At 44.0% G+C, this 14,638-nt stretch overlaps 2 protein-coding genes across 5 annotated transcripts; one reads left to right on the forward strand and one right to left on the reverse strand.

Moving 5' to 3' along the window:
* Nucleotides 1-246: 246 nt before the first annotated feature.
* Nucleotides 247-3,041, reverse strand: psmd6 (proteasome 26S subunit, non-ATPase 6). The gene is made up of 8 exons (XM_049022237.1): nt 2,789-3,041; nt 2,114-2,319; nt 1,822-1,967; nt 1,463-1,682; nt 1,235-1,343; nt 840-1,008; nt 665-742; nt 247-473 (listed from the first exon to the last, which is right to left on the reverse strand). The coding sequence occupies exons 1-8, from the start codon at nt 2,931-2,933 to the stop codon at nt 377-379; spliced, it is 1,170 nt and encodes a 389-aa protein (XP_048878194.1). The 5' UTR covers nt 2,934-3,041; the 3' UTR covers nt 247-376.
* Nucleotides 3,042-3,128: 87 nt separating this feature from the next.
* slc2a9l1 (solute carrier family 2 member 9, like 1) lies at nt 3,129-13,972 on the forward strand. Of its 4 annotated transcripts, XM_049022231.1 has the most exons (13): nt 3,156-3,246; nt 3,409-3,439; nt 4,895-4,990; nt 5,121-5,281; nt 5,736-5,860; nt 6,233-6,362; nt 6,489-6,637; nt 7,674-7,861; nt 7,983-8,093; nt 8,187-8,288; nt 9,382-9,454; nt 9,796-9,923; nt 13,349-13,972. In XM_049022231.1, exons 2-13 carry the CDS (start codon nt 3,416-3,418, stop codon nt 13,532-13,534), a joined length of 1,473 nt encoding a protein of 490 aa, XP_048878188.1. In that variant the 5' UTR covers nt 3,156-3,246; nt 3,409-3,415; the 3' UTR covers nt 13,535-13,972. The 4 variants fall into 4 exon arrangements, with proteins under 4 accessions (XP_048878189.1, XP_048878190.1, XP_048878188.1 ...); XM_049022232.1 differs by lacking the exon at nt 3,409-3,439 and having other exon boundaries at nt 3,129-3,246; XM_049022233.1 differs by lacking the exon at nt 3,409-3,439 and having other exon boundaries at nt 3,142-3,239.
* Nucleotides 13,973-14,638: the final 666 nt, after the last annotated feature.

The following is a 14,638-nucleotide window of genomic DNA, read 5'->3' on the forward strand; positions in this document are numbered from 1 at the left end:
TTAAGATTGTATAGATATTTGTTTTTTTAACAAGTTTCTGTAAATAAAATAATTTATACAGCTATTTATAAGTAAAAAAAAAAATCTTCTCTGGCATGTCTTATTCGGGGTATAGGGTGTGTAGAACACATTTACCCACAGTGCTGAGCCAGGCAAAATGCACAAACAGCTACACAGAACGTCATTAAAGTATACTGGGGATAGCATGCGCATTGTGTGGTTGCAAATCACTGAATGCACAAGAACTTAAGTTTCACTGAAAATTTAATATATACACAAAAGCATGACTGTTCAGTTTGGGTTGTTCCAGTACAACATCAGCTTGACAAAAGTAACCATTACACTAGACTCAAAGGGCTCCCCTGTAACGTATGAACTACATGTTAATGACTCTGGAAAGCTTCTGGACTCTGTTCAGCAGCAGGTCTCCCTTTTTTATGGTCTCTTGGTACTGCCAGTTCTTACTGTCAGGCCTGTGGAAGAAACCATGTCAGCATAACACGGGGGTGGTTCTATGTAAAATGTCAAGGCAGTAATTCACAGTCAAGCCAAGTGTTAGTGAGGATGAAGGACTGAATACAAGGCATAAAAACCAGGGTTCTCAGTGGCTGGCCCTCATCTGAGAGCCGCTAAATCCATAACGTCCAGGCGACCATGTCCGTACCTGTTCGTTTCCACGATCTCGTTCACTTTATCAATTTTGCAGTGGAGCCGGCCTGCAGCAATGAATCGTGACAATTCCCTGTGGCAGCAGAGGAGAGAGAATGAATAACGGAATGCGGACCATGCTGCCAGCAGAAACTGAGCTCCAGGAAACTTATTTGAGGAGGCAAACTCACTGGTCGATGAACTCTGTGCTGACGCCGAAGGCCTCCGCCATGTAGCCAAGGGTGAGCGAGCGGTAGGACTCCAGCAGCTGGCTGTAGGCCAGAATCCGCATCTCCCTTACATAGTAACGGTAGTGAGAAGCAAACAGCCAGTCCTTCTTCATCTCCTGCTCCACCAAAGCTAAACGCAAAAGCAGACAGTCTTTAGACGACTACATACCTGCTATTACTAATGTACACAAGCCCTAAAAAATGTGCAAAACAGCCTGACAAGTACAGCAGCACCTTCTGGCCAATGAGAATGTAGGAGCTCTGCTAAAGACTTAGTTGTAGAACGGCGAGCACTAAAAGCCCGGTTCCCCAGCACATCTGACACAGCAGAACAGACTTGGAGACTACAAACTCACCCAGGGACTGGAAGAACACAGAGTAGCGACACTCGTACAGTGAAAACAGGTACTGGCGGACAGCGGGCAACCCATGCAGAACTTCCAGAATCTCTGAGCCTTTTATCACCTGAGATCCAACAGCAAAGGCGGAGATGGATCTCATGAATGGTCAAAAATCATCATGTAATGTCTAAAAGGGTCCAGTCAAATATGACCACACAGACGATCTACAAGCAGAGGGCTTACCTTTTCCCTGAGGTCGGGCCGCTTCAGCGCGATCATGCTCACATACACGGTGTACGTCACGAACGTCTTGTAGTCCATGAGCTCGTACGACGTGAAGGTGGACACTGTGTCCAGGAATAGCTCTGCTGCCTGCTTGAAGTCCCTGATGGCGACGCAGTAGAGCCCCTGGTACACTTTCAGCCGATTCCTTCTGTCCCAGTCACCCCCTTCTTCGATGAGGCTAGAGGAAAGGGACGGGCAGGTTAGTTTTTCATCTTGGCAGAACTCTTCCATGCTCAATGAAGGCAGCTGTTTGACAGACAAGAAGTCCGCAAACCACAGGCACAAAAGGGAAAGACAGGTGAAAAGCACCACCTCACCTCTTTGCTTTCTCAGTGTTGCGTGTTATGAGATCGTTGTCCATGTAAAACAAACCTATCCTCAACAGATAGAACACAATATCCAGCCGGTGTCCCAGAGCCACGGTCTTGTCAAAGGTTTTCCTGAACGCGGTCAATGCCCCTTCCTGTACATTTCACACACACAAATCTACGGTTGACGATCAAAACACGCAGCCAGGCAGAGCAGCCTGACGTCCTTTCTAGATAACAGAGTTAAAGATGATTAAAAGAAGTATAAGAGCGTGGCGCCGGCAGCTGGTGAGAGCCATACCTTATCCCCGATTCGGATCAGGTATTCGGCTTTGGCCATCATGGCATCCCTGATTTCACTCTCGCCCAGGTTCTTCTCGGCATCTTCCAGCACGTCATCCAGGCGCTTCAGCACCTCCTCGTTTTCCTTCTTCATCTTGCTCATTAGTTCCGCGTCCACTTGCCATTTCAGCTCCTTGCACAGAGACTCGTAGTAAGGAGCCATGTCTTAAAAAGAAAAACGTTTGGTCAAATTTCAAGGCATGTTTCGTACATTTTCCCCATTTAGTGCATATCACACTGGAGTGCGTTTTAACGTCAGTAGTGTTAGAATTCATATATTCAAAGTATTTATGTACTGTGTAAGCAGACTGCCCGTATACCCTCGTTAATTTTAATAGCTAGTCATGGTCGTGTTTCATTCAATGTCTCGTCAACAAATAATAGTATTTTCCAAATAATATTGCAAATAATTAATAGTCCACTTAAATTTTAGTCTTTATGGAAGAAAGCTGCATCAATCTGACCCATGAATGTACAGCGAAGGGCACTACTTTACACATCTACGGCGCTATAGCCGTGGATGTTGAGCCTCAGACCCTCGCACAGGCCCGTCACTCTGAGGAAATCGAGTCCGAGGATGAACGGCGGCCTTCAGTGACGATGCAGATATGCCTTAAGCTCGCCAGCCACTTACTATTCGTCTTAATGGCCTCCATGAGCTCCGATACAACTTTCTCATCTTGCTTCTGGTCGTCCAGCGTAAGAAGAAACTTCAGTTGCGCTATCCTCAAGTCCGGATTTTTGGGCAAGCCTTCTTCTTCTAGATTTTCTAGCGGCATTTCGACAGCTAGCTAGATACGACCCGCCGTTAGGTATCACCCTGTCAACGTCTTTGTCAACAGGGACGCGGACTACCAACTCTAACTACGGTGGCCGTGCAAGGAGAAAAAGGGCAAATTGAAAAACACGTTATCACACAGTGTGTGACTATTGCCACCTGGTGGTTAAACAAGTTAAACAGTAACGTTATTCGTCACAAAGTCGAATTATGATGAACATCTCCTAAACCGAAGTTTTCCCCTGTCCTAGTCTTCTTGGGACCTTCTCAACTGGATAAGCAGTTATGACAGATGGATGGAAGTACAGTATGTGGTAATCATTATATATAATGACGTGAATAAAATGACCTAAAATGTAGATATTGGTTAAAAGGAAAGCTGCTTAACGATTCTATAAATCTTCAACATATCTAACAGACCGTAAATTTGTCAAGTCACCCTCGTCTGGAAAATTGTTAAGGTTGCTTCTTTACAGGCAATGAATGGAAACTATGCTGAAACAACTGGTAGGATCTATATATTTTATTATTATTATTATTATTACTATTATTATGTTAACCAAAAATACTTGTATTCTTATTTAATCAACAGAACAATTCCCTGTAATATACAGTAAGCTGCAGCTATAGATGTCATCGTTTCACTTCTGTCATGGGCGTCGCCACCATTAAATCTGAGGGGGACGTGTCTCCCTCACATTTCATAATTATTCGTTTGGACTCCCCCACATTTAACATAAAATATTAGTTTTATGCCAGTGTGTCCCCCCACATTCAAAATGCTTCTGTTGTGCATGTTGTTACGTTGGCTGGAATGGATGCTCCGGCTCCTTGTTGGTGGTACGCTTTTTATATACCCGGTCTTCAGTCTTGTGGGAATGGCTGTAAAATGATCGGTTGTAAAATGATCGGTTGTCTTACGTCTTGAAATTTGTTTCATTAACAGGGTGATGCTGTTTCACATTGCATTTTAACAGCATGTAATGGGATTTAACGACTGAAAAAAAATATTGGCTGTTCAAAAAAATGCTATAAATGTACTTTTCTTTTTAATTCATATAGAATATCTTTTTTCATGCTTGAATAAACGAAGATACAATTGATTAGGCCTGTATATCATATTTATAGCTCCGATTTTGTGTCAAACTTGCAGGGAACAATGTAACAAAGCGTAAAGCTGCTACATATTTTGCGATTTAATTTCCTTCAGTTGGAAAGCTTTCCAACATGCTACAACATGACTCATTTTCGCACATCCCAGTGGTGATAGAAACTATTTTTAAATATATTTATAAAGATGTAGTCAGAAATGAAACAGAAATACAGAGCGTTAAACACCAACTGAAATGGACGCGGAAAATGATACATTAACTGAAATCCCCCATTTCAATTTAAATGATCCATTCATCCATCCATCCATCCATCCATCCATCCATCCATCTAAGCTGACCGCGTTTCCAAGAGAGGGAAAGTCTGGAACATATCCAAAGAAGCAGGCAAAGGACAGCCTGGACAGGGTGCTGGTCCTTACTGAGGCACACATTCTCACACCATAATATCCGACAGACTGCAGGAGGAAACTGTATTATTCTCCTACAGTCAGAGCAAAATGTGAACTAGACACACAGAGCCAAGGCAGAGACTGAGCCCGCAACGCGGAGGTGTGAACGCATACGCACACCGATTCGTCCTATATTAAAATTGCCTTTTGTGGGTGAATACGTGCCATTTACTCATGGAATATACCTACACTCCAAGCTCCGGATGAACATGACAGCAGTAACTGATAACCGCTGAAAATGATTTATTTGTAGAGACTTGTTAACAATGATAAAGTGCCAAACATAATACACTGGTTCTTGCATATGACTGTAGCTTTTTCTTCCTCTTTTCAAGGCCCGTGATAAAGACTATTATTCGCCATTTTCATTCACCCCTACCCTTTCATGCGTTAATTTCCAGATACGTGGGAAAGCATTATTTTTCATTATAGTCCTTGGCATTGGAGGATCCTTTCAAAATGGATTTCACGTCACAGTAATCAGTTCACCTTCACCTGTAAGACACATTCACTTGAATCCCCATTGTTTGAATTCATTTTGCTGCCGTAATCATATCTTTATGACTCATCGATTAGAAACGCTAGCAGCTTCCGACGAACCCTTGAGCCAGTTCCGTCTGTCTGCAGTACATCCAGGATTTCATCAATAGGAGCTGGTTCGAGCGTTATGAGGAGCCGCTGCCGAAATACAGCCTCACCTTCATCTGGTCCGCCGCCGTGAGTCTGTACGGCGTGGGCGGCCTCATCGGCTCTATGTGCGTCAAGTACTTTGCAGGTAGATTCGGAAGGTGAGGTTCCCAAAAATCGTTCAAGACATGTATCGTACATTTTTTACATTAAAACTGTGCGATTTCAAGCATGCATTTTTATACCAATCATAACCTATTTCTTGATACATAAACCGTAACACGTCTTCAGAAAGGAAAGCAACTGAAGTACTGCATGATGGTTTTTATATTTCTTACTCTAAGACAAATGTTTTTTTAGTCCTTTGATTTAGAGATAATACATAAAGATATTTAGGATTGTTTTGCTAGAAGTACGTTGTACGTTAGCAGACAATGGTTTCGATCCATCGACCTCTGGGTTATGGGCCCAGCACACTTCCACTGTGCCAATCTGCTCCCCGTCATTCATTAATTCAATAATCATCATGGGAAAAACAATATCAGGATATCGTTATTTCAGTTGAATGTTGGTTGAGACATTTTCTGGTTAACCGTTGTTATTTATGCGCTTCAGGAAGGGGGCATTGATGTGGAACGACGCGATCAGCATCGTGTCCGCACTGATAATGTTCTCTAGTAAATTTTTGAATTCCTTTGAAATGGTCATTCTTGCGAGGTTCTCTTACGGATTTGCAGCAGGTACGTAAACTAGTGTTATATTCAATAATATTAAATTGTGAACTTAAATTAGAAATTAAGCGCGGAAGATGAACTGTGAAATGGGTGAGATAAGACATTGTTCTGAGTTTCTAAATTTCACAAGGTATTTTATTATGTAACGAGGAAGTGGAATTAAAGGACAGCAGCTGACCCTTCAAACAAAGTTTTCTGACGTACAATGTTGGTGATTGAAAGTGCAACAGTGAGATGCAAATTTATTTTAGGCTTGTCTGGGTAGAGAAACGTCTTCTAAAGTAAATCTCTGATGTCTGACAGTTGAAAAAGAAACGAAAAGTCTTGTTCTTGTCCTCTTTTTCATTTGACCTGACAGACCACTCCTTGTTTGTTCAGGGTTAGGTTTATTTGTTCATATGATGTACCTGGGGGAGAGTTCTCCTACAAAACTCAGAGGAATGGTCACCCTGACATCTGCCACATTCTTCGCCATTGGAAAACTGTCAGGACAGCTTGCTGGCCTAAAGTATTCACTCATTCACATCTAGTAAAAAATAAAGGGCTATACAGATCAGTGGAGGGAAATTCCCTAGAGAGAGCTGAAAGCGATGCAGTGCGTGGCGTTTTGATGCGCTGGTTTGCTCTCTTACAGGGAGTTCTTAGGCCATGAGAGTTTGTGGAACGTTCTGCTCTCTGTTCCTGGGATTCTCGCTTTCATTCAGCTGGTGGCGCTCCAGTTCCTTCCAGAGGCACCCAGGTACTTACTGATAGACAAAGACAACAAGGAAATGTGTCAAAAAGGTGGGTTTAGTCTGCTTTCACAGAAGAAATTATAATTATTATTACTTGATATAGACTAGTTGTACAAATGCTCCATCCATCCATCTTCCGTACTGCTTATTTACCACAGGCTCACAATGACCATTGCAAAATACAACAAAACAAGCTTACTTAAGGTACTTTACACTCTTGGAGTTATTGTAGCGTATACTTAGTTTTAAAAACATTTTCGCAGTCGTCATACATGTAATATGCCAATTATGTAATTACAGTATTCCAGAATCGGTGTTTATCGGAGTTTATACAGATTACATTTGCTGTGATGGTGAGCTTCGTTGATTTATTTGGTGGTGGCCTGGTAATGCATACTTCACTTTTTATCATCAGTGATTGGCTGCGCACAGCTGCGGTTGGTGCACATGCAGCCCAGATTGTCTATCAGAAATCATGCGCGTCCATGCGCGCCTGTGTGTAATAACTGATTAGGTATTTCCAGTAGGTGGCAGTGTGGACTTTAACAAATCAGCAGTCAAGGACAAAAGAGTAGAAGAAGAGTAGTTGTTGCTATTGTAGTAGGTTATAGTAAGCTATACAAGAGGGGGTGGAGGTACCCGCATATCTAGTTTTTTTTTATACCGAGGTATGCAGTATTTTTAAAAGCAACACTATTCCATAATTTTAAAATATTGCCCATAAAATTGTCAAATTTTGTCATAAGGAATTCAAAATAGTGCGCTATGTCGTATTAATGCAGTACCGGCCAAGCCTTGACCAGTATCTTCATAGAAGTTCACCAGTTTCACTACGCTGCCTTTACTTGTGTTTGTTGCAATTCACCTGCTCTTTCCTGGTCTGGCGAAATATCACTGCAGTACGAATGCACCGACCGCAACCATCCGAATCCGCAGCCAAATGTACAGTGAACACAAGCTGCCGCATGGATGGCAGTCCGCAGCCCCAAAGCGCACCAGGAAAAGTGAAGCATGAATTGACCTGAGTTTCCTGCCAGAAACACTAGTGGGAGGAAACGTCTTAAACCCCAAGGGATGTCTTCCAGCCCTGCAGACCCTGTGGGGTGTCGGAGAATACAAGGTGGAAATCGAGGAGATGATGCTGGAGCAGGTCGCTATAAAAGGACAGCCATCCAAGAGCCTGGTGGGCCTGCTGAGGGATCACCTCGTCCGCTGGCAGCTCGTCACCATCATGGTCATCACTTTCTCAATCCAGTTCTCGGGTTTGTCTGCGGTGAGCGTATCGCTTGTCACATGTCCATCGTCCATGGCGACACACGTAGGGTCACATGTACATACAGGGCCATGTCAGGTGGTCGAGGCATCTGGTGATTCTTCTGTTAATGCTGGTACAGATCGGTTCCTTCTCCTACTCACTCTTGATGGAAGCGGGCATCCCGACGGATAAGATCCGATATGTCACCCTGGGGCTGGGAGTTTCAGAAGTTATGACCTCCATCGTGTGTGTAAGTCACGACGAAGAGAGTTACATTTAGTGTGTCGGGGGAAATCTCTTTGGAAGATGAAAGACAGTGCTGTATCTGTGCCATGTCTCGTAGGGATTTCTCATTGATAATTTGGGAAGGAGAAGCCTTCTGTGGAAGGGCTTTGTCGTCATGTCTGCACTCATGGCGCTAGTTGGACTCACACAACTTCTGAAGGTTAGCTTCCTGGACCTTGGGACTATCATTTGCCGATCCCCGAATATAAGTTTTTTCTTAGCTGAGTCAGTGTAGCTCCTGCTGCAGTTAAGACAGAAATAATAGCCTGCACATTAGCCAGTAACCACAAATGCTAATATATCATCTATCTTTTACCCAGTTATCACAGTGGGTGGAGCCTATCCCAGGCAGCATAGGGAATACCATGGTTGGGTTGCCAGTCCATCACAGGCCACATATACACAATGGGATATTTAAAGATGCCAGTTAACTGCCTATCGTTGGACTGGCAGAGGAACCCAACAGCTCATGCAAACTGCACATATGAAGAGCGGAGGCAGGCTGTTAAACCCGGAGGTGTGAGGCGACAGTGTTAACTACTGAGCCACTGTGCCGCTGTTCATCCATATGTTTGAAATGGAATTTATGCTGCTACTTTAGGATTCAATTGAGTTAATTGAGTTGATTGTAAGCCTCATAATGTAGTGCATATAACATGAAATTAAATCAGGATATTTAAACACATAAGGCTTAGCACGGGGTTCGAGTCTCCAGCATGGCCTCACGTGCGTGGAGTCTGCATGTTCTGCCCATGTAGTCGTGGGGTTCCCTGGATGGCTTAACACATGCTTGTTGGCCTCAACGATGCCTATATAGGTCATTACCCACTGCTGCTTCTTCCATTGACGTATCCTAGTCAGAGGTCATATGGGTCATATGGGGGCTTGGAACCTATGTCAGACAGCACAGGGACACGGCAGAGATACTCCCTTGGTCTGTGTGTGTGTGTGTGTGTGTGTGAGCGGGTATACCTATCCTTATGGGGACACAATGTTCCCATAACGTGATAAATATCCGTTTTTTTCCCTTATGGGGACAGGTTTCCTGGTCCCCATAAGTGAAAACTCTATTTTATAAAAATCAGTGACTGCTATGAAAAAATTATGGTTATGGTTAGGGCAGGGTGGGGGTTAAGGTTGTCATAGTTAGCATTAGCATTTTTCCCATAGGAGTGAATGAGCGGGCCACATAAGGATAGGTATACCCTACATGTGTGTGTGTGTATTCATTTTGGTTTTTTTTTGGAATACAGGGGAACAGCTATTGGATTCCGTACTCTACAGTGGGCCTGATATTCCTTTTTTTAATATTCTGCGGTGGACCAAGTAGGTGCACGACATTAATTTTAGTAACAGTATATTGTTTTATTCAGATCTTGCCAATAATTCTAGATTTATAAAAATACTAATTGTGATTGGTCAGCCCTGTACGTCCAAATATTATGCTTAAAATATAAGCTTGAATGTTGCACATATTATTCATGTAACATATTATTCATATAGTACTGTGAATAATAGTTTACAGAACACATGCAACACTAGTGCTGATTCTGGTTTAGGCAGAAGGTGCTGGCTGAGTACGAATGCTGTGAGTGACAGTGCCTTAGCGGTGCGTGATTTCGGGCGGCACACAGCAGTCGTGTGACCGTAGTGTCCTTCCTTTCCAGCTGGAGTGATGCCTCCCTTCAGTCATGAGATATTCGTACAGTCCTATCGGCCGGCTGCCTTCGTCTTCTCCGGGATACTCAGGTGGTTGGGATTCTTCATAATGGGAATGGTCTTTCCCTTCCTGCTTGTGAGTCTGGTAACATCCCGCCCTTAGCTTAGCTGACGCCTGTCTCCCAAACTGATTCTCTGCTCGGTTTCATGCTTTAAGTAAAGCTTAGCTGATTGGCTAAGGAGGCCATTCGGCCCATCAAGCTCGTTTGGGGAGAACTCAACTAATAGCTCAGAGCTGTTAAAATCTTATCTAGTTCTGATTTAAAGGACCCCAGGGTTTTAGCTTGCGCTACGCTAACAGGAAGACTATATCATACTCTAATTACATGCTGTGTAAGTGCTTTCTCAAATCCAGTTTAAAATGTTCACCCTCCAATTTCCACTTATGGCCACGAGTTCTTGAATTTGAACTAATATTGAAGTAGCCATTTGGCTGAACAGCATCCAGACCTGTTAGAATCTTATACACCTGGATCATGTCCCCCCTTAATCTCCTTTGCTCAAGGCTGAACAGGTTCAGCTCAGCTAACCTCTCCTCATAAGACATTCCTCTAAGACCAAGAAACATTCTTATAATCCCATGTTTAACCCTTTCTAGGGCAGCAATGTCCTTTTTAAGGTAAAGTGACCAAACCTGCACACAGTATTCTAAGTAGGGTCTTACCAAGGAATGCATGGATTACGTTAAATTTGTCCACATTAAATTTCATTGGGCAAGTATCAGTCCAGTTACTAATTAAATCAAGATCTGGCTGTAGCCTCTATGCTGCTAGTTTAGTATCCGCTAGACCTTGGTGTGGTCTGAAAATGTAGCCAGTTTACTGTATGTATTGGTGTCAATATCATTAATGTAAATTACAAACAATAGTGGTCCTAAAATTGAACCCTGCAGTACCCCACTATGAACGCAGGCCCACTGTGACATTGTGCCTCTAATAACTACTCTCTGCTTCCTGTCAGTTAACCAGTTTTCGATCCAAGCTGCTACACTTCGTAAAAAACCTGCAGCCTTGAGCTTAAGCAAGAGCCGTTTGTGGGGGACAACATCAAAGGACTTCTGGAAATCTAAGTAGATCACATTGAAGGCCTTTTTATGATCGATTTCCCTCATAGTGTCATCAAAGATCTCAAGTAGATTTGTTAAACAGGATCTGCCTCTCTTATATTCATGTTGGCTATCCCTCAAAATGTTATTGGAATCCAGTTCAAATAATTATAATGGCGATCATAATAACAACAACAATACTGAAAGTAAAAATAATGATAATAATCCATTCGATTTCTTACCACTTATCCTGGTCAGAGATGTAGAGTGAACAGCAACAACAAGCAATAATAATACAATGACACAGTTGCTGAATTAAAAGCAGGAGGCTACTTTTTACTACTCTTTATAATTCTCCTTTTAAGTTTGCCTTTCGTTGTGGGAGGTTTCGATTAATCAAGACATACAAATAAAACCATATTAAAAAAAGCTTAAAATGCATTTCCTGGAGGATTAAAGCGGGGACTGCATGCAAACCGATACCATCTGTCACCTGTAATAATCTCTGCATGTTCTAGTTTAAAATGAAAAATATCCCATTTTCACCCACTTCGTTAAAAAATGTTAACATTAAATCACTTTGTCTTATGTGTATAATGAACGCTGGCGAGATATTAATGAAGTTCGAAGCAGAAGCTGGAGTGGAACGCCATCTCACAGCCAAGTCCATAAATAACGGACGTACTGACAGATATCATGCCAGTGCTCCCAGCCCCCACTAGTCACTGCTGTAATGTCTAATTGTAGGGGGGTAGGGGGCACCGTCAGGATGATAATGACTGTGGGCATCCCACTAGGAGCTCCATACCAAGGAAGATCCAGTGTGGGTCTGCAATATAATGCATGTCTTTATTTACTGTACAGCTGCATTTAAATTCTGTTGTAAGATCTAAGAATATTACTGACTTTTTATATTTGATTTACAAGGTTGTATATCAGGTTTGGTACCATGTACCTCAGCTTTGACAGTGACCCTGATAAACTGATGTGTTGTTTCATGTATGTAATAAGATTGCTTGTCAATCGCAACTTCTGAAATTGCATGGCTCAGCACGTCTGTAAATCATATCGGTCCTGACTGACGCTATCGCCTGCGTTACTGCTCTGCATCCTAACATCGGTGTGAGTAACTCAGCCTCATAAACTCTGCTGAGTTATTAGGTGACAGGCAGACCTTTGCTTCCTTGTGGGAGGTATGGAGGGACAGGGAGGCAGCGGGCAGGGGCCAGTGGGCAGGGAGGGCAGCGGGAAGGGGGCAGCAAAAAGAGGCAGCAGACAGGGGGGGCAGCAGAAAGGGGGCAGTGGGCAGGGGGGCAGCGGGAAGAGGGCAGCAGGCAGGGGGGCAGCGGGAATGGGGCAGCGGGCAGGGGGGCAGCGAGAAAGGGGCAGTGAGCAGGGGGCAGCAGGAAGGGGGCAGCGAGAAGGGGCAGGAGGCAGTGGGCAGGGGGGCAGCGGGCAGGGAGGCAGTGAGCAGGGGGCAACAGGAAGGGGGCAGCGAGAAGGGGCAGGAGGCAGTGGGCAGGGGGGCAGCGGGCAGGGAGGCAGTGAGCAGGGGGCAACAGGAAGGGGGCAGCTAGAAGGGGCAGGAGACAGTGGGCAGGGGGGCAGCAGGAAGGGGGCAGCGGGCAGGGGGGCAGTGAGCAGGGGGCAGCAGGAAGGGGGCAGCGAGAAGGGGCAGGAGACAGTGGGCAGGGGGGCAGCGGGAAGAGGGCAGCAGGCAGGGGGGCAGCGGGAATGGGGCAGCGGGCAGGGGGGCAGCGAGAAAGGGGCAGTGAGCAGGGGGCAGCAGGAAGGGGGCAGCGAGAAGGGGCAGGAGGCAGTGGGCAGGGGGGCAGCGGGCAGGGAGGCAGTGAGCAGGGGGCAACAGGAAGGGGGCAGCGAGAAGGGGCAGGAGGCAGTGGGCAGGGGGGCAGCGGGCAGGGAGGCAGTGAGCAGGGGGCAGCAGGAAGGGGCAGCGAGAAGGAGCAGGAGGCAGTGGGCAGGGGGGCAGCAGGAAGGGGGCAGCGGGCAGGGGGGCAGTGAGCAGGGGGCAGCAGTGATCTCAGTGTGGGCTCTTTAAGTTACTCTCTCATTCTCCTTAACACATCAGAGCTAGGAACTGTAACAAAGGGACCTATCTGACATGGAAGCCCATTTGAAGTAAAGAAATTATAAGACTTAAAGATGAATAGAGCACCTTGTACATTGTATTTGTCTCACATCATGTATTTGAAGATGAATTCAATAATCCTTACATCTGTAATTAAAACTCCATTCTCTGTCAGGCTAATAAGCTACTAAGGTTTCTTCATTTACACAGAGCCTTTTATTTTCAACCCAATGAATCATTATAAAGGTCTAATTAAAACAAGACATTGCTGTAAAGGATTTTTAACTCTGCCTTTTCTGGACAAAGGATAATCATTCACCGTGTTTTACTATTGTATTTGACTACTTCCTCTCTGTTCTCATTTCAGGCATCTTTGAAGTCCTTCAGCTTTCTGCTGTTTGCCAGTGTCTGTCTGTTGGGGGCGCTGTATGTCTTTTTCCTGGTGCCCGAAACGAAGGGAAAAACTCTCCTTGAAATATCGGAGGAGTTTAAGAAGATCCACATATACAGGCCTTCACTGAGTAAAGACGTGGTTTTGGAGACGAGGCTGTAAAACCGGCCGTCTGTTTGCTTTGTGCCAAAACTGCAGAAGCAGGTCTCGTGAAAGACCCAGTTCCTAGGGTTTGAATCTCTTAAAAATTCATACTTTAAATGGTATTCTTTGCACGTTCCCATGGCAACAAGAACAAGAAAGCCATGCATGTTTAAGTTTCTGGCCATTTATCCCTGACTTTCCGGCTCAAATTTAACTGGAAGCAAATTTTGAAACATTTCAGCTGTTCGGCACATTGCGCCTTTCTGTGAATGCAGCCTGTTTGGTTTTATTTAGTACAGATTGAAAACTTAAACTTAGCCTGACGCCTTAAGTATTTAATTGCCTGCAGATTAGATCTTTATTGTAGTTTGTAAAAATATTTACCTTCAAATAATTAATGGATTTACTTTTTTGTGCATTTTGTTTTTGCAAACAATAAAATCAACTTCTAACAGACATTGTTGTTCAGTTCCAAAGCACACAGACCTGAGGTGTGATTCTCCCCAATCAATTAACGTGTGTGTACCTCAGAATTCATGATGTTCATTTAGAGATTGTGCAGCGTGCCATGTCGGAACCTCCTGGAAGGTCTTTGGAGGGATTTCTTATCGATGTTCACCAGCTGTCAGGGACAGAGGAACATTTTGTTTGGTTTAACTGCATCCCAGATGTGGTTTGCGTGCAAGGAGGAAAATGATTGACATTATCTGAGCAGGAAAGGATGTGACATTAACCATGAAAATGAATGAACATTAATTAGGCAGCAGTTTCTCTTTGTGAATTGGGTGACCTAGTCTAGGTCAAAGGAAGTCAAACTTTACACTAAGCGATTAGCTGCTTGGTCTGGAAGGAGCTGATGTTTAAGAGGCTTTCTTCACTTTATGGATGTCAAATGATTAAACACACTGGGCCTTTATTTTACAACTAAGGTTAATAAATGTGAATGATTTGAAGCTTATCTGAATCCTACATCTCAATATTATATAGATGGATAGCTATTAGAGGATTAAATTCTTAGCTGGTTGTGTTGATGCTGAAACATCACAGGCTTTCCTTCCATGTCAATGACATATTACCTATTGAAGGAACAGGCCAGATGGTTTTCTGTAGGGACATGAAAGT

This window comes from Brienomyrus brachyistius, chromosome 8 (genome assembly GCF_023856365.1).
Source record: "Brienomyrus brachyistius isolate T26 chromosome 8, BBRACH_0.4, whole genome shotgun sequence".
Taxonomy (NCBI): Eukaryota; Metazoa; Chordata; class Actinopteri; order Osteoglossiformes; family Mormyridae; genus Brienomyrus; species Brienomyrus brachyistius.